This window comes from Hibiscus syriacus, unplaced genomic scaffold (genome assembly GCF_006381635.1).
Source record: "Hibiscus syriacus cultivar Baekdansim isolate YM2019G1 unplaced genomic scaffold, ASM638163v2 tig00013960_pilon, whole genome shotgun sequence".
Taxonomy (NCBI): Eukaryota; Viridiplantae; Streptophyta; class Magnoliopsida; order Malvales; family Malvaceae; genus Hibiscus; species Hibiscus syriacus.
The window spans coordinates 1,085,930-1,104,701 of record NW_024062312.1 but is presented as its reverse complement, the minus strand read 5'-3'; the positions used below and the strand labels follow the sequence as shown (position 1 = coordinate 1,104,701).

Sequence of the window (18,772 nt, the reverse complement as noted above, 5' to 3'; positions counted from 1 at the left end):
TCCTTGACTCATCCCGTGAGTGGAGGTGGAGAACAGGAGATAGGAGTCGTGGCATCTTTGCCGGTCGCCTATCATGAGGTGATGGTGGAGAAGAGGCTCGATGATGTGACGGGATAGGTGATGGCTCTCGTTCTAGAGGTGTATAGTGGGTCGATCGGTGATGGCTCTAGGTGGTGATGGCTCTCGAATTGGAGGAATGGATGCTGCTCATCATCCGTGCCATCAAAAAAACTCTGACTAGCTTGCCACCAATCAGTGCAAGCTCTTCCTCCGTGGGTGTCAGTCTTTGTAATGGAATGTTGGCCTCCTAAAATATAAAAACTCAACAAAGTTAAACGTCTACATTAATAACTTGTTTATATATTATATGAAAGTATTTGTGTTAACTTACATTATTTATTGTCGCATATGGTATTAAGTCTTCCCAATCCAACAGAGTTTTCCTCTTCCAGGAAATAGCCCTGGAATATCATTTGACGTTTTATTGCATATGTACGCATGGGGAAAGCCTCGAATATCCAAATCTACAAACAATATAATAACAAAATTAGTAATTGTTAAATAATTAATTATAATTTTAGAAACATTATATAGAAATTCTTACCTTAAAGGCCCAAACAAAGCCTGACAAAGTGTATTTGGACCCATCGCCCCGCAAACTTTTGCGGTCATCAAAGGCAGACGACAACTTAGTCCAGGTAGCTTTCCATATACGAACCCCACGGAAACAGATTCCATGCATTCAGGTCCTCTACCAATTATTAGCTCTCGAGGAATAGGTTGTCTGGCCTCTCTGCCTAAAAGCCGGCATACACAAGTAGTAGAAGGCATACTCGGACAACATCGACGTCATCCATCCGAGTGAAACCACTTCTTATTAAACAATTTCTTCAGGTCGTCGACATGTAGGTTCGGCTTCTCCATTGACTCATCCGGAAAAACCCGGATAACCATGATGGGCGGGCGATATGACGAGTGTACCGGCCTACATCATCGTGTCCGAATCGTAGACCAGTGATTAAGCAGAACTCCTTCCGCCCAAAACAAGTATACGCTGGTGGAAAATGAAACCATATCTCTTCCTCACCACGTTGTATACTGTCGGGTAGATTTGATGTCATGGTCTGAAGCCACAAATGGGTCAATTAGCATCTCCACCCGGATGCTGTACTCTCAGCCATGGCCCGAAGCAGGTTTCCTCAAACAATTGTCTTTGAGCAGGTGAAAGCTTCGAAGCAATTGTAGTGGCCAGGCTGACTTTATTTCTCAAGGTCAATTGAGCCGAAAAAATTCTACAAAACAATAAACATACCAAGTTATATACCAAAAAACACTGTGAAGATATACCAAAAACAATAAACATAAAAAGTAGTATTCTTGAAACTAAAATTTGCAACACTTTTGTCTTTTGGTTGAAATGAAAATCGCAACGAGAGAATCGCAACGCGAAATGACAATCGCAACGAGAGAATCGCAACGCGAAATGAAAATCGCAATGCGATTTTGGTTTCGCGTTGCGATTCTCTCGTTGCGATTTTCATTTCGCGTTGCGATTCTCTCGTTGCGATTTTCATTTCTCTCGTTGCGACAGTCATTCTCTCGTTGCGATTTTCATTTATCTCGTTGCGACTTCTGCAAATTGAAACTTGAATGGATTGCATTACTTCAACCAAAAAACAAAGACAAGACAATACTAACTTGAAAATCGCAACGAGAGAATAGCAACGCGAAATGAAAATCGCAACGACAGAATCGTAACGAAATGAAATCTAAGTGAAATGGTTAATCTATTATTGAAATGACCAGTAACTTATCATCAGTTTCAATATGAAAAACCTACAATAATGCAAACATTTCAAAATAAAAATAATTAAAAAAACTAACCCTCGGAGGTTGATTTTCCATTTCTGAATATTGTGAGGGATTTCTGACCGTGAATGGTTGTGAGGGATTTCGCCGGAGATGGGGACGGAAATCTTCGGAGATGGGGACGGATTTCTTCGCCGTAGAGAGTGAGAGATGGAGATGGGACTGAGTTGTGATTTTAGGTTTTAGGTTATGAGTTGCGATTACGGGATTTTGTCTTAATATTCGTTTTTGTAATTTGAAAATAAAATACGCGTAGCGATTATAATGGCGCTTTAAATATCGCGTTGCGATTTACGGATACGCGTTGCGATTTTATGTATTATCGTTGCGATTTACGGATACGCGTTGCGATATACGGATACGCATTGCGATTTACCCATACGCGTTGCGATTTACGGATACACGTTGCAATTTACGGATACGCGTTGCGATTTATGTGTTCGCGTTGCGATTTTGGAAAATCGCAATGCGAATTTGTACTATCGCATTGCGATTTTCAAGAATCGCGTTGCGATTTTGGAAACTGATTTGCGATTCTGGGGATCGCGTTGCGATTGTTATTTCGCGTTGCGCTTTTGTTGGTCATTTTGGCAAATCCAAAAAAAATTGGTTAAAATCGTATATTATAACTTTTTTTTGGTCACTGAGGCGATTTTCTCTTCCATTATTGACCTTTATAGGTTGAGATGATATTTTCTCACCTCCCTTCTTTCAAGAGATGATTGATCCCTAATATGTCGAGGATTGGTTTGTACAATGAATTGGTTTTTTTCCCACTGATAAAATAAATAAATGTCAAAAAATCATTTTCAATAGAATTATTTTATAGAATCTGTTAATTTTCCAACAAAAATGATAGTTAGACACACGTCGATGTGAAAGTGATAGGAACTTGATGTTTAGGACATTTTTTTTACTGTAATACAAGCATAGAAGTTCTATGATTATCAATTAAAAAATATATATAAAATATATGATAATTTAAAAATGATAAGACGATGATTGTCTTAATCATCTTCATCCCTACTAATATCATTTTTAAAATAAAATTTCAATTTTTTGTCACATTTAAACAATTATTTTATTTTAATTATTACTATTTTTTAAATCGAGTAATAAAAATATCAGTAAAAAATTTACGTGTATTTTTATAAAAAAAAGTTAGATAATAATATATAAATATATATATATATATATATATATATAAATATTTTCTATAATTATCTTGAATCAAACCAAAATTAACACGACTGATCTTTGAAGAGACCACCCTATATTTTGAATTTTCAGGAAAAATATTTTATCAAATAAAATTAGATCAAAATCAATTAAATTCAAAATTTGTATAATTCTTAATTTTTTTAAGTTAAGGTAATTATAAAGTAATATTTATTTTAAATATTCTCAATCATCCTGCTGCAATCGTTGATTTTCGAACTTGTGACCTCTAAAAACAACAACGATTCTTTTAATCAATGAAATAAGTTAGTTCGTGCATGTAATTCTTAGTTACATCTCAAGATTTGAGATAATAAAATAATAAATTTAAATGAATACAAAACATGGTGGTTAATTTTAATATCCACCCATAATATATCCTCTAACCTTAAAAATATAATAATTTTCGAATTATTTTCAAAAGGAAGTTCTATCATACGGCAACCTCAATATACGATTAAGGAAAAACATTACCGGAAATGTTATTATTTTCTTAACATTTCTGGTAAAAATTATATAAAACATTATTATTTTTTACTTAAAACATTAATGTTTTTTAAACATTTCCGGTAAAACGCTTAATAATAATATTTTTGATAGAAAAAAATAATGTTTTAGGTAACGTTTTACAGTATATGTTAACAAACACGGTAAAACGTCCAATAATAATATTTTCGATAGAAATAATAATATTTTAGGTATTTTTTATCAAAAATATTTAAAAATAATAATATTTCTAATAACATATTTCCTTAACCGTATATTAGTCTGCCACACGCGAGACTTATACACCTATTGCCTTTCTTCCTATTTTTTAAAAGAAAAAATCTCACGAGCGATAACTTAATATACGACGAAGAAAAGATGTTAACACAAACTTTCCGATAATGGGCAATTGATTATGGCGACTTAGGCGTGGAAAATAAATAGAATAAATTCGGTGGAAAATAAATAAAATTTTTAATCTCATGTTAATTTTATTTATTTTTATTAAATTGGATAAATATTTATCCAACGCTGAAGAAGCTCCAACGATCGCCGATTCTTAGGACATATTTCATTTTCTGGGAAGAAAATATCGTTTAGAATCTGATATAAATATAAAACATGGAGAAAATAGCTTTGAATTTTGTTTTCTTCTTCTGAGAGAGTCAAGAATCTCTTCGGCTGATTCAGGTTCTTCGGAAACTTTAGCCTTTTTTAAGCTTTGATTTGATTAGAGGAATTGTTTTGAAGTTACAGAGAAGGTGAAGCTTTTCTGAAGCTAAGCTTTAATTGACTAAAGAGGGGGGAAGTGAGTTGACACTTGACTCAACGGTTGGAACTCGATGCTGCTAAAGGTATCTTTTATTCTGTTTCTTTTTTCTTTTCTTTTTTGGTTGTTTGGCTGTCAGAAAGTTACTCGAGAGATATGTGTTGAATTAAACGGAATGATTTTCCTTGTTTCATTTTTGTTTAGTTGAAATGGAACGGAAATCTCGGCTAGTAAAACGGCGAGGTTTCAAATAGGATCAATGGTTTGATTCTAGGTTTTAGATTTCAGTGGGAGAATAAAATTGAATGTCATTTATAAGATTCGAATTCTTTTTCTGTTTTTTTTTTTTAATAAACTTCTGTTTTATGATTGGTTCGTTAGTGGCATATTTGAATTCAAATTCTTATGCTGCAGGTCCATTGAGGTTTTGATTTGAACAGAAATTTTGAAAAATAAAAGGATATCTGGTCAAAATGGGTATAAGACTGAAATTACTTCGATGAAGTTCATTTATGAAGTTGAGTGTAAATATTAAAAACATACAAAAAGTTTGTATTACTTTGGAATCTCCATTGATTTCCTACCGTTTGAAGAAATCCCATTGAGGTGTAGGATGGGCTGTGGGTGTTCGAAATTAGAGTGTTGTTGGAGGTTTGGTCCGAATGGATCAATTCCTGAAGCTGCTAATGTTGGTAAGTATGAATAGTGAGTTTCGTTATTAATTATAATCATGCTAATAGAGGCTGATTTTAATACTAAATTATGTTGTTTTATAGAAAGTGCGAAAAAGGGTGAAGTTGATGGTTTACCTGCATTCCGTGAATACTCAATTGAAACACTCAAGATGGCTACATCTGGATTCGCTGTGGAGAATATAGTTTCAGAACATGGTGAGAAGGCTCCTAATGTAGTTTACAAGGGCAAGTTGGAAAATCAAAGGCTGATTGCTGTTAAACGATTTAATAGGTCTGCATGGCCTGATGCCCACCAGTTCTTGGTAAGCAAATGCTGAATTCGTAGTATGTTCTTTTCAAGATTTCATGCCAGTCTTTCCCCAAGTGTTCATCAATCATTTCTGCAGAGGAAAAGGAAAAGCCTTTCTATAGTATTAGACTCTGAACTTATGAAGTTAAGTTCATTGAGAGTTTTTGTCATCTTAAAGGGATTTGTTTCTTTAAGTTCTGATGCTGATATGTTTTATGTATGTCTTCCATAATAACTCTTATTGGTAACCTTCATGACTACCCATTCTAACAAGAATCTATATCTTCCTGCTATCATTATATTTATAGTGTAAAATTGCTTTCAATGTGGTATAATATTCTAGATTACAATAGAAAACTCATGACTTCTGACTTCAGATTCTTTAACTTTAGGAAGAGGCAAGAGCTGTTGGTCAGCTTCGGAACCACAGATTGGCTATTTTACTTGGTTGTTGCTGTGAAGGAGATGAAAGGTTACTTGTTGCAGAATTTATGAACAATGACACATTGGCAAAACACTTATTCCATTGTAAGTTCATGTTTGGTTCCCTTGCTTCAGCTTTGGAATTTAGTTTATATTTTGTTTTCTGTTTCCAATTATTTTGTTGATATAAATCTATAACTTGTTAATATCAGCTGTAATATGGTTCTCTCCTTTTTGAAATCTTTAGTTTGTACTTCTGTCTTCTTTCTTATATCTGGATCATTGTAAAAGGAATGGTTATTTCAGACTCACATTCATATTGAACCTATGGGTTTACAGGGGAAGCACAACCGTTGAAATGGGCAATGCGACTAAGGGTTGCTTTACATCTTGCAGAAGCTCTAGAATACTGCACCAGCAAAGGACGTGCCCTGTATCATGACCTAAATGCATATCGAATTGGTTTCGATGACGTATGTTTCTTAACATTTTCTTCTTTCTATGATTTTTTTTTCTAATTTACTCAGCCAAAACTTTTTATTAAAGAAAAGGAAAAACTAGCCAAAACTTTTTATTAAAGGAAAATCTAACTTCATGTGGCTGCTGGGATTCGAGTCCAGATCTCCACGGCCACAACGTGGATTTCTTACCACTAAATTACAACCACTTTGTTAGTAAATAATGACTTAATTGGTTATTATGCAAATTAACTTCAGGAGGGAAACCCTAGACTTTCATGTTTCGGACTAATGAAGAACAGCAGGGATGGAAAAAGTTACAGCACGAACTTGGCATTCACTCCTCCAGAGTATTTGAGGACAGGTACTTATCCTCTTTAATAAAACGATAAGCTTCTTTACACGCATGCTAATCCTCTTTTATGGACTTGACTGTTGAATATCGAAGCTGTTACATAATATTTTTGTCTGACCTTTTTTTTTGTTCTCATTGGTTTTTTTTTTCTAGTTGTGTAATCTACCATCACTTCATGTTACATGTTATTTTCGTTTCAATTTTTCATGCTAGTAATTTTTAATCTAGGTAATTTTATGTTGATTTATAAAACAAGCAGATTTGAAGAAGGTATCATTTCATTAGGAGATATAGCTTTATACTATTTTGTGGCCGAATTCTGCTTAGAAAATAGAAATTATTAGATTAAAGATGTGTTAATATCTGTTGACTCTTTTCACTCTCTCCTCTGTAGTTGTGTGGCTCCCTGAACTTTGTTATTACACTGTATTTGCATCCGGTTTTATGATAGGAATATCAATATCAGTCGCTTATCCTTTTGGAGTTCAGTAGTCTAAATTGTTCTTGTGTCCGCAGGTAGAGTAACACCAGAAAGTGTAATTTATAGTTTTGGCACCCTTCTTCTTGATCTTCTCAGTGGAAAACATATTCCTCCAAGTCACGTAAGTATACTAAAGACATCTGATGCAACAGATTTCTTGAAAAATACTAGTTTCCTTGTATTATCTATCTATGAAGTTGTCATTTGTCCGACATGTAGAAGGTAACATGTCTTATATATTGTACCTGTTTGAAACTTGATTTGTGATTAAGGACTGTGCTTGTTAATTTTTGGACTGTGATTAAGGACCGTGCTTGTTAATTTTTGGACTGTAAGTTAATGTTTTTGATGGTTTTTATTCAGAGATACAATTTAACTCTGAACAGCGGTTCTGGTTTGTCTGGACTGTTGTTAAGATTCAAACCGGAACCTATTAATGGTACCACTTAAGCTGTTTCCTGTCAATATTAATATATTTTTTATGGAATAAAACTTTATAAGCTATTCTTTTCATTGTTATTATTGTTTTGAGGGTGCGTTATTGTGGGAATGGCACTTTGTGCCCCGCCAAAATAATTTTTTGCTTGTTTTTCCCATATTAGGACGGTGTAGTTATGCCAACTGCGGTGCACCTAATATTTACTTGTATCACTTCGTTCAGGCGCTGGACCTTATACGTGACAGGAACATCCAGATGCTGATAGATTCTTGTTTGGAAGGGCAATTTTCAAATGATGATGGGACTGAGTTAGTACGTTTAGCTTCACGATGTTTGCAATATGAACCCCGTGAACGGCCAATTCCAAAGTCATTAGTTTCTGCAATAATTCCTCTTCAGAGGGATGCTGAGGTTGTTTGTCTTTTATTTCTCAAGTAACTTCATTTTATTATTTCCTAAATTCAAACTCTCTCAAATTACTTGTCCATATAGAGCTTCCATAGAAAGACATATTCTATTCCCTAACTTTTCTTCTCTTATTAGGAATTATAGTTTCTTTTGATTTGTCTGTTTGGTCTGTAGAGACAAATCCTCATTCTATGACTTTTATGTCTATTTTTTCTCATTGTTCATTCCATATAAGCAAGGCAGATGCAGTTGCTCTTCCTTCATAACATGTACTATTATATCAACTCCAAAGTCCAAATAGATGTAGATGCCAGTTTAGTCAAAGATTAACAGGGTCTTATCTGTTTCAAGGCTGAGTATTGTTTTTCTGATACTGAGAAGTTCCTTTTTTTTTCAATTAATTTTGAAGGTTCCTTCTTATGTATTAATGGGCATACGTAATGGGGCTGATGCCGTACCTCTGACACCACTTGGAGAATCCTGCTTAAGAATGGATTTGACTGCCATTCATGAGGTCTTAGAAAACCTTGGATATAAAGATGATGAGTGTACTGCTACCGAGGTATGTTTCTCGTCTGTCAAGTAAATGATTTCTTTTTTCCTATAGACTTGACTAATCAAGCCTGAACTGGAGTGACGATTACCTCTCAGGGAAAGGTACATGGTCCAAGAATAAAATCCCCATTCAGCCTTGCGTATATGTCCTTCCCCCACGACCCCACCCACAAACCAAAAAGACAAAAAAATAACTTTAGCCATTTCTAATCAGTCATCACAATTTAGTTTTGATTTTCTTTACTTTAATTTGTGGTTGCTGTGGCAAGGATAACGACTCGTATATATCATTTTCACAGTTGTGATTAAAATTGTCGATATAACCATGATTTGAGTTTGAATATTTTTATCCTTCTCTTTTGTGGGTTTGAGGTGGTTAATGCACAATATTAAATTTAGATGGGGCTACGCCTGTTTATCGTGTTAGTGGTTTAGGCCAAGAGTGGTTATTGTCAATGGCATAGAATTAGTATTTCAGGTTAGCTTGCTTGTTTCAGCTGTCCAGTGTCTGCTTTTCTCACTGCTAGTTTTATGGCTTGCAGCTTTCATTCCAGATGTGGACGAACCAGATGCAGGAAACATTGACATCGAAGAAAAAGGGTGATGCTGCTTTTAGGCATAAAGATTTCACAGCTGCCATTGAATACTATACCCAGGTTAGAATTTGCTTACTATTGTCCTCTGAATTTCAAATAATTTACACACGTCTTCTTGCTAAGTCGGACCTTTTTTAGGAGGCATATCGAGGTAGCCAGTAGATTTTGCCGTTTATTTCATACAACCTAGCAACTTTTCTGCTGCATTATTGTATCTTTTACTGCATCATCCGGACTGAAAATGTCCTCATATTAGCGGCATTTGTGTCCTAAAAATTATCAAGATGTAATTTTGGGAAATTGTCTAGTTTTGCGAAGGACATTCAAAAGTAGATCTTTGACCCAACAGTTTGTACATTCATGTCACAGTTCATTGATGTTGGAACCATGGTTTCCCCAACGGTTTATGCTCGACGGAGTTTATCGTACCTCATGAACAAAATGCCCCAGGAGGCCCTCAATGATGCTATGCAAGCACAGATAATATCTCCTGTTTGGCATATTGCATCCTACTTGCAAGCTGCTTCTCTATTAGCTCTAGGGAAAGAGGACGAGGCACAAGTCGCTCTCAAGGAGGGTACCGGGCTTGAAAACAAAAAGAACGCAACTTCTTGACCGCAACCGAAGCCCAAATAAATCGCCTCTCCGATCAACCCGAAGATGACCATCCGTTTGACAAAGTTGTCGGTTTCCAGGTAAGGGAACCATCTTAAAACCTCAAAAGAAACCATGCGTTACGACGAGTACATATAATCAACTCTGCACGACCAGTTTCGTTTTGGTTTGATTCGATCCGGTCCGTGATCAGCTTGAAAATTTGCTTTGGAGCGACTCCATAAATCTCTCTCCTTGCTTTCACTCTTACCGACGCTTCCCAAATGCAATGATCTTTGGAGAAACGAATAGAGAACACAGTATATATTTGTAGAGGAAAGCGTGAATAGAGTAGTCGCCATGCTTGTAATTATGTACAGTACCGATGATTATGGTTTGCTCATCTGGAGATTAAACTGGTTGTTTTTTGTATGTTTATTTATTATCAAACTAAGAGATACGTATTTAATACACTATCAACGGGATGGGAAATGTTTCTAAACTCGACTAACACGGTACAAAAACTAGCACAATAATTTCATGTTTTCGATAAGAATGTTTTGTTATACTAAAATTACGGATTATGGGAACGTATGATTCGTGAAACCTTTATTACTTTTTAACTGATTTGTTTGGCTTAAGAATATTAATCGGAAGAATATAAAATTATTTGAATGCATAATTTATCACATTAATTTTATCATATATATTTTTAAACAAATTAAATTTTTAATATTAAATTATAAATATTTATGTAAAATGTTATTGAATTAATATAAACTTTTAGTTATATTTTAATTATAATAATTTATATATTTATAACTAAATAATTAAATAAATACTTATTTAATTATAAATATTCAAACTAATTATGTATATAAAATATTTACAAAAAATAGTAGATTATTATGATAAAAAATATTATACGTATAAAAAAAATTACGACTAATAAATATCTTTATTAAATAAAAAAATATTTAAATAATCTTAACATAAAAAAATTATAACTGAGACTAAAAAAATAAATAAACAAAATTAATTGAAATTAAAATAGAATATAAATTATTACATCAGGGAGATTGAATTGATAAGATGTAAAACCGTGAAGAATTTAGATCACTATTCATCCATTATTGTTTTTCTTTAAATGATCTATTCGCCTAGGTACCTGATTGTTAACGTATTTTTTTTTAAAAAAAAAACCCCACTTTTTAAGGGAAAATTTCGTCTATAATGGTCAAAATTGTCTAACACCTACCAAGATTAAAATGAGAATGACACTCCCACTCTTTACCCCAAAAGATACTATAGTAGAGAAACAATATTAGCCCTCACCATAAAGTAGGGTTGTAAACTAACCGATTCGAACTCGAGTATTGCTGAATTCGACTCGAAAACTCGCGAGCAAAAAATTATCAAACTCAGCTCTAACTCGAAATATAATATTAAAATCCGACTCGAACTTGAAAAGGCTAGAACTCAAAAAAAATTCAGGAACTCGATTGAAGCTCGAGACTTGAACTCGATTTTGAGCTCAATTCAAGCTCGAACTCGAATTTGAACCTACAAAAATCTTATCTTATATTTATAATTATCAATAATGTATTTTAATATATTTTTAATAATGTAATTTTAAAAAATCTAAAATTATAATATAATATTTTTTTTTGAGTAGCTCGCGAGCTTTTCGAGTCGAGTATTAAGTAGCTCGTTTTAGCTCGTTAAGAATTCGAGTCGAGTTCGAGCTGGAGTCGAGTTCAGTCGATTTGAGTGTTGATCGAGCTTTGACCGAATCAAACTTGAGTAGCTCGCGATCTGTCTCGTCTCATTTACAGCCCTACCATAAAGAACCTAAACCAAACATGATAATATATCTCATAAAAAGAACATCACTGAGGAACTCTCCCCTCTAAATTATACTACCATTATCCAAGAAAAGAATGTAATTACCACGGTAAGAAGATATACTGTTAAAAGGCAGCAGCAACGACATTACCATAAACGTTGTGATGAAAACCCTAAACTGGGACAAAGTTTGTTATGCATCCGTTCAAGGCATCGCTTATTCCTCCATAAAGATCACATAAAGTGCATCCGAAGTTCACTTAGCGAATTACAACAAAAAAGACGATGCGTGAAATCACAGCACTCTAAGAGTTTGATTCCCGATTCGTCTCAGTAAAGTAGTTCTTCGAAAACAGGGTCAACAGATCGTCCCCATTTCCCGTGATACATTTCCAAGAGCCTCTCAGCTGGTGTTACTCCTGCCATGAATTTGCATTCAAATATAGCCATGCCACGACGGCAAGACAAAATCATATTACTCGAACTTGTTTCATACACCGACTGTCTAATGGAAGAAATAGAAATGGAGAATCAGAGTAACATGGGGAGGCACGTGGTTTAGATTTGGTTCTCCTCTCGTTTAATAATTAGAAAGGAACACGGGGGGTTTGAAAAGCTCTAATTGATTCAACTCTAAGTTCCTCGCAAACGGAAATACCAGAAAGAAACCTAAATAATACGTGAACTCTCGATTGCGTACCTGTTCGAACCACCTCTGCCACCTCATTCAAGAACCCGGTTTCCTTGAAGCCTCTCCTTTCCAAGCCATCCTACATGGATAATTGATCGAGTTGAAAAAAAGCATTAAAATAAAATCTGTCAAAGCAGCAACAGAAATGGTAATGCCAGATCTAGGATTAATGTAAAATTGGAAAAACGAGAAAGACATGTCGTATGATACCTTGGCCAATTTGAGAACATCTTCAGCAACGTGCCACAGAAGCCCATCTCGAAATGGTGTCTTAAGACCAGTCTTTGGAACCTACTAAACAGATCTTTAACTTAGACATGCAATCTTACACTCTTTAGTACTACAGAAGCACAAATCAAGAGATTTATACACGTATCTCAACCTTACAAATGGAACAAAATTTCTAGTACTCTTCACCTACAAAAGGGACGTGTAAATTTATTAGCTATGGAAATGTTTTAATTACCTTGCTTCTCAATATTTGTCTTTCTTCGGGAGTCCAATCAGCAGTCATGTCTAGGATACTCTGGAGCGAAACCTCATCATATAACAAACCTACCTGAAAACCGAAAGAAACGAACATCTGTTTTGTAATTTCAACAAGCAAGAGAGTAGGCATTAACACAACTAGATTAAGAATTTAACGTGTCAAGAGAATGAAGAAAACGTCCAAAGTCATAATTTAGGCTATGCCCTGTTGAATCAAAATTACATAACAAGAAACTTAGCCCTTAAGGTCAGCTACATAGCTGTAATAGCAATGTTGAAACAGTTTACTAAATACACCTAACACCAAAAAATAAAAGGACTGTAACACATGTTAATTCAATAGCTTTGTCGATGTGGACCAACAGAAGCTGGAAACGCCGAACAATGTTATTCAGGTTCAACCAAGCTAGTGGTTAAGGGACTCGTTGTTATCCCTTGAGGTCCCGGGTTTGAGCACCACAAATGCTAAGGGTATGAACGTTCATTGTCAAATGGTTGAGAGTATTTGAACTGATATTGCATTGTATTTACCCCAAATGTATCAAGAAAAAATGTTCGGCCAAGCCAAGCAGCCTTGATTGTGTTTTTAACTTTTACAATGTTGTCAAAAAACTGATTTTCATTACAAAGTATTACTAAATAATTCGCAAACAAAGGGATTATGCATAAGCAGATAAAAGGGGCCAATTACCCAAAATGCTGGCAGAGCACATAACCTCCTCCAAGGCCCTCCATCAGCTCCCCTCATCTCCAAGTACCTCTTCAGTCGGACCTGAATGCAAAGAATCATATGGATTAAACAACATAAAATCATATGGAATAAACAAAGTTTAAGATCATTTTTAAATTAAGCAATTACCTCTGGAAATATAGTTGTCAAATGATTTTCCCAGTCATTAAGGTTTGGCAGTTCACCAGGAATACATGGAAGATTTCCAGCCATAAAATCCTAAAACATGAACAATGATATTATGACAGGAAAAAATTGAGGTAAACTAATTATCAAGATTTTGTGGAAAAAGAATGTGGGGCAATATAGCAGCGTGAATACACGAGTGAAAAAGAATGGCTACAGAAGAAGCTTCAATTTACAAGGCTATATCAAGGATAGAAGGAAACCCTGAATGACATTCCGGTGCAGTCAATGTACTTATTTTTCCGGTAAACAAAATACATTGGAACATCAAGAGCATAGTCAACATACTGCTCAAACCTGCAGCACAGAAATAAAATACCATATGAAATTCTCTAAACACAAGGGATGATTTACGACAAATGGATCTAAATTGTCACAGTATAGCAACACGAAGAATGCTTACCCGAAGGAGTCGTCAAAAACAAATGGAAGCATGCCTGTTCGGTTCTTATCAGTATCAGTCCAGATATGACTGTTCAAACTCATTTTTTTATAGAAAAATCAGTAAAAGGATGAACTAAGAGAATACGGAAATATGAAATTATAGTAAAAGATTGAAAAACCTTCTCATGCTAAGGTAACCATTTGGCTTTCCTTCCGTAAAGGGGGAATTTGCAAATAAAGCTGTTGCTATCTGTTTCATTTGCTTCACTAGTTAGAAGAAAAGCAAGGCAGATATATTCAGTGGAAGACAAAGTATTAATGTTCTCACAGGTTGCAAAGCAAGACCAGCACGAAATTTCCTAATCATGTCATCTTCTGAACAGAAGTCCAAATTAACCTATTATAAAAAATCATAGAGGTGGGAAAAAGTTAGAAGGATCTTCATAAAGGCTGGATAATTGGAAATGTAAAATTTGCCTACCTGAACTGTGCATGTCCTAAACATCATATCAAGACCAAGTGAGCCAACTTTAGGCATGTAATTTCTCATTATCTCATATCTTCCCTGAACAAAAGTACTAGGTCAGACTATAATAAAATGATAGAATGATAAAATTGCAGTAGAAAAGATCAGGTATCACAAAGGTGAAAGATGAGAAAAAACATGACATTTACTACATTCATAAAACAATATGTTATTTCTACTTTTTATTCGATTTAAAACCATAAAACGTAGTCAGTTATACCTTAGGCATGACAGGAATGTCCTTTATTCCCAATTTGGGCTGGAAACCAATCCCTAAGAATCCAATTCCCATTTCTTCTGCAACAGCTTTAACCTAGTAACAGGGTAATAGAGGCATGATATATTCTGAAGTGAGACCGGAAAGGTTAAGAGTACTTGAAAAAATTAACAAAAGAAACGGATAACTAGATAATACTTTAGAAGTGATTACTTTCCGACAAGTTTGAAGTGTTTTCCACAATGTAATTTAAATGATTTAGAAGTTATCACAAAAACACATCATCTCTGGGCAGTATGAGTCTTGACATAGTCCAAATTCTTGATAGATGCTACTTCTGCATGCAATTTCTTAAGAATCTAGAACTTAGTTAAAAGGTTGCATGCACTAGATTATTCTTTTCTCTTTAACAAACCTGATAGAGGTGTGAATTGACCTCGGCACATGTTTGATGCAAAGTTTCAAGAGGTGCACCACTGAGCTCAAACTGCCCCCCAGGTTCCAATGATATGCTTTGCTTCCCCTAACCACAAAAAATAAAGGTATTGCAAAAATTCCATATGCAAATAAGAAGAAAAAAAGAATGCAGGTAGCCTGCAATGCAAATTCTCTTCTTAAATAGAATTGCTAAGCATTGCAATTAATAGCATAATGAACCACCATAAGTAAAGAGAACCAGTTTACCTGTTTAAGTCCAATAATTTTATCACCTTCCATTACTTTATCCCAATCAAATCTCTCTGAAATACCATTCAGCAATTCTGCTATTTGTTCATATTTCATAGGTTGCAGAGTTTTGATCTCGAAACCAAACTTTTCATGCTCTGTACCTATTCTGAGTAAACCAAATACTAGCATTAGCAAACAAGTGTAAATATAGAAAGTGGGTCAATTTGCTAATGGAAAGATTTAAACTATAACTCGATCCAATATAAATACTAAAAAGTAAAAACATATCAAGGACAAATACGGCTAGCTATTGATATCAACAAGTTATAAAGGCAACAAAGGTTTCCTAAAATATCATGTGTGAAACTGGTGATATACAAATTTAAAAGCATGAAAAGGTCAAGTTAACATGATAAGTTAATCTCAAATAAGAATAAAAGAGCGTAAGAGATACTCTAATCCAAACAAAACAAAGAAGGATAATTCTTACCTCCAATTTTCCTTGGGCTTACATCCAGATGCAAGGTATCCAACAAGATCCTCTTTCGTCAATGGTTCAGTAGCAACCACACCATCCTCTGTGGGAGGGCTTGCCGCAACAATCACACTATTCCTTTTTTTGCCTCGAAATCCCAGAGTTTCTAAAGGAAGCTTACGAGCTATCTTCACATTGTTGCATGAAAAAGAAGGAAAAACGACAGATTTTTCCTTCATTAGAGGAACCTCAACATTTTTCACCATACCAAAGGCCACATTCTGCCCGGTTCTACCCCAAGTTATATCACCACGGATACAATATGGTGAGCCTGCCTTAGAAACAAGCGCCATCAATCCGCTCCCTTAAACACACAACAAAAGAAGCCACTCAATTACATATCACAAGTTATCAAACCAAAAATTTTCATTACCAACATCCACAAGATAGTTAAGCATTGAACATTGCTTCTCACAGAAATTCAAAGTCTTGATCAACTAACAAGCCTAATTTCAAAACTAACCACCCTATCATCCAAGTAACTTTCTTAAAAAAAAAATCAACATTCGAATTCAATTAGCAAAAGACCTAAACTGAAATTCCTCCATTAAAACATGCATCACATATTGTTACTAACTAACCGCTAAAAGTTTTTCTCAATTCAATAATCTAATAATAACAAACACAGAACAACAGAAGCCTCTCAGTTACATATCACAGGTTATCAAACCAAAAATTTCCATTACCAACATTCACAAGATAGTTAAGCATTGAACATTGCTTCTCAAAAAAATTCAAAGTCTTGATCAACTAACAAACCTAATTTCAAAACTAACCAGCCTATCATCCAAGCAACTTTCTGAAAAAAAACAAAATCAACATTCGAATTCAATTAGCAAAAGACCTAAACTGAAATTCCTCCATTAAAACATGCATCACATATTGTTAACTAACTAACCGCTAGAAGTTTTTCTCAATTCAATAATCTAATAATAACAAACACAGAACAACAGAAGCCTCTCAGTTACATATCACAGGTTATCAAACCAAAAATTTCCATTACCAACATCCACAAGATAGTCAAGCATTGAACATTGCTTCTCACAGAAATTCAAAATCTTAATCAACTAACGAGCCTAATTTCAAAACTAACCAGGTCCAGCCTATCATCCAAGTAACTTTCTGGAAAAAAAAACAAAATCAACATTCAAATTCAATTATCAATAGACCTAAACTGAAATTCCTCCATTAAAACATGCATCATATATTTCTAACTAACCGCTAAAAGTTTTTCCCAATTCAATAATCTAATAATAACAAGCACACAACTGACAAAAAAAAACGAATGCAGGTTCAATTTCGAGTCAAATTCACAGAAAATTAAAAGAAAAAAAAGAAGAGCGAAACAGATTTAAGCAAGCCTTTCGAGGTGAAGGTATAATTTGAAGTAAATAATACAAATCTAAGCCAAGTTTAAAAGAACAAAGACAAGATTCTTCGGAGTTAACATTATCACCTTGGCTGTTATCGAGCGATTCGAGATCAAATTCTAGGGTTTAATTTTCCGTGAAATGGAAAAGGATAGATGCGGATGGAAAGGGCGACTACGAAAGTGTATATATAACTTCTGGAATGGAAAAGAATAAAGAAAAGAAAGATTCCAACGAAAAGAAAAGAAAATGCATTTCTTTTCGGGTAAATTATATCATTGGTCAATTAGTTATTTAGTTCTTTTATTTTTATCACCTATCTTTAAATTTTGTCAATCAAACCACTTATTCACAAAATAATTTGATCTTTAATATACTATTTCTTTTTGTTTTCTGATCGTAACATCTTATTCTTTCTTCAACAATTTCTGATATATAATGGACCTTTCGGTACGATTCAAATTCATATGAAGTTGTGTTCATATATAATGGACCAGACTATTTAATTCACTCTTCACTCGTTATTTATAAACAAAATTATATAAAGATTATTAAATTTTGATATTGGTCGCCTTTGTCAATAAAATATTTTAATATTAATTATCAAACATCAAATTAACTAATTTTATTATTTTATAATCGCCTTAAATTATTTCGAGTAAAAAAGAGGCTAATATAGTCTATTTGATGTGTATCTAATACGTAGGGTGCCACATGATTATGAGTTGGCGGCTAGGAAATGGGAATGAATTAAACAACAATTTAAAGAAGGGTAAAACATACAAATGGTCCCTTGATTATAGAGTATTATTTTATTAAGTCTTTTAACTATTAAACGTTATAAAATGCTTATAGTTCATGTTGCTTTGTTAAGTCTCAGACTGTTAAAAGTTATAAAATGATTACTTGGCTATCCATTCTGTTTCAACTCATAGTTTTCTATTAAAAAAATAGCGGTTTTTAAGATGATGTCAACATGATGACTGAGATATGATAATCATTTGAGACTCTAGGATCATATTTTATTATATCACAGTCAATAGATTAACGTTCAACTCAAAACACCATCCATTTTTAACAAAAAAAATACGAGTTTGAAATATAATGAATAGACATGTGACCATTTTGTAACTTTTAATAGTCGAGAGACTCAACAAACAACACTATATAACCAATGACTGCTTTGAACCTTGATTTGGCTTGTTGATGGCTGCTTTGAAGACTATCATGACTAATGGAGATTTTGTGGCTGTTATCTAATTTTATTTTGTTGGTTAGATTCAAAGAATTTCTCAAGACTATTGGAGATTTGGGTAATTAAAGACTGATTTTTTTTTTACATAGCTTTAGTAATTTGATTTCATCGTGTACAATGGAAATTTTAAAATATCAAATAGAAGAGAGTCCCTAAATAATATTTATGATCCCATTAAAATAAAATAAAATAAAATAAAATAAAATAAAAACCCATAACCCGATCGCACCTTAAGATAAG

At 34.0% G+C, this 18,772-nt stretch overlaps 2 protein-coding genes across 3 annotated transcripts; one reads left to right on the top strand and one right to left on the bottom strand.

Moving 5' to 3' along the window:
* Positions 1-4,133: 4,133 nt before the first annotated feature.
* Positions 4,134-10,135, top strand: LOC120206703 (serine/threonine-protein kinase BSK7-like). The gene is made up of 11 exons (XM_039206284.1): positions 4,134-4,427; positions 4,757-5,034; positions 5,119-5,339; positions 5,719-5,854; positions 6,089-6,222; positions 6,466-6,571; positions 7,079-7,164; positions 7,705-7,893; positions 8,300-8,452; positions 8,988-9,101; positions 9,411-10,135. The coding sequence occupies exons 2-11, from the start codon at positions 4,956-4,958 to the stop codon at positions 9,654-9,656; spliced, it is 1,464 nt and encodes a 487-aa protein (XP_039062215.1). The 5' UTR covers positions 4,134-4,427; positions 4,757-4,955; the 3' UTR covers positions 9,657-10,135.
* Positions 10,136-11,602: 1,467 nt separating this feature from the next.
* On the bottom strand, positions 11,603-17,453 carry LOC120206702 (glutamate--cysteine ligase, chloroplastic-like). 2 transcript variants are annotated; one of them, XM_039206282.1, is made up of 16 exons: positions 17,364-17,453; positions 15,863-16,211; positions 15,388-15,538; positions 15,119-15,226; positions 14,707-14,799; positions 14,442-14,525; positions 14,289-14,357; positions 14,140-14,210; positions 13,980-14,048; positions 13,780-13,873; positions 13,520-13,609; positions 13,352-13,432; positions 12,638-12,730; positions 12,382-12,462; positions 12,181-12,250; positions 11,603-11,899 (listed from the first exon to the last, which is right to left on the bottom strand). In XM_039206282.1, exons 2-16 carry the CDS (start codon positions 16,198-16,200, stop codon positions 11,811-11,813), a joined length of 1,581 nt encoding a protein of 526 aa, XP_039062213.1. In that variant the 5' UTR covers positions 16,201-16,211; positions 17,364-17,453; the 3' UTR covers positions 11,603-11,810. The 2 variants fall into 2 exon arrangements, with proteins under 2 accessions (XP_039062213.1, XP_039062214.1); XM_039206283.1 differs by lacking the exons at positions 11,603-11,899; positions 12,181-12,250 and having other exon boundaries at positions 12,447-12,465; positions 17,364-17,450.
* Positions 17,454-18,772: the final 1,319 nt, after the last annotated feature.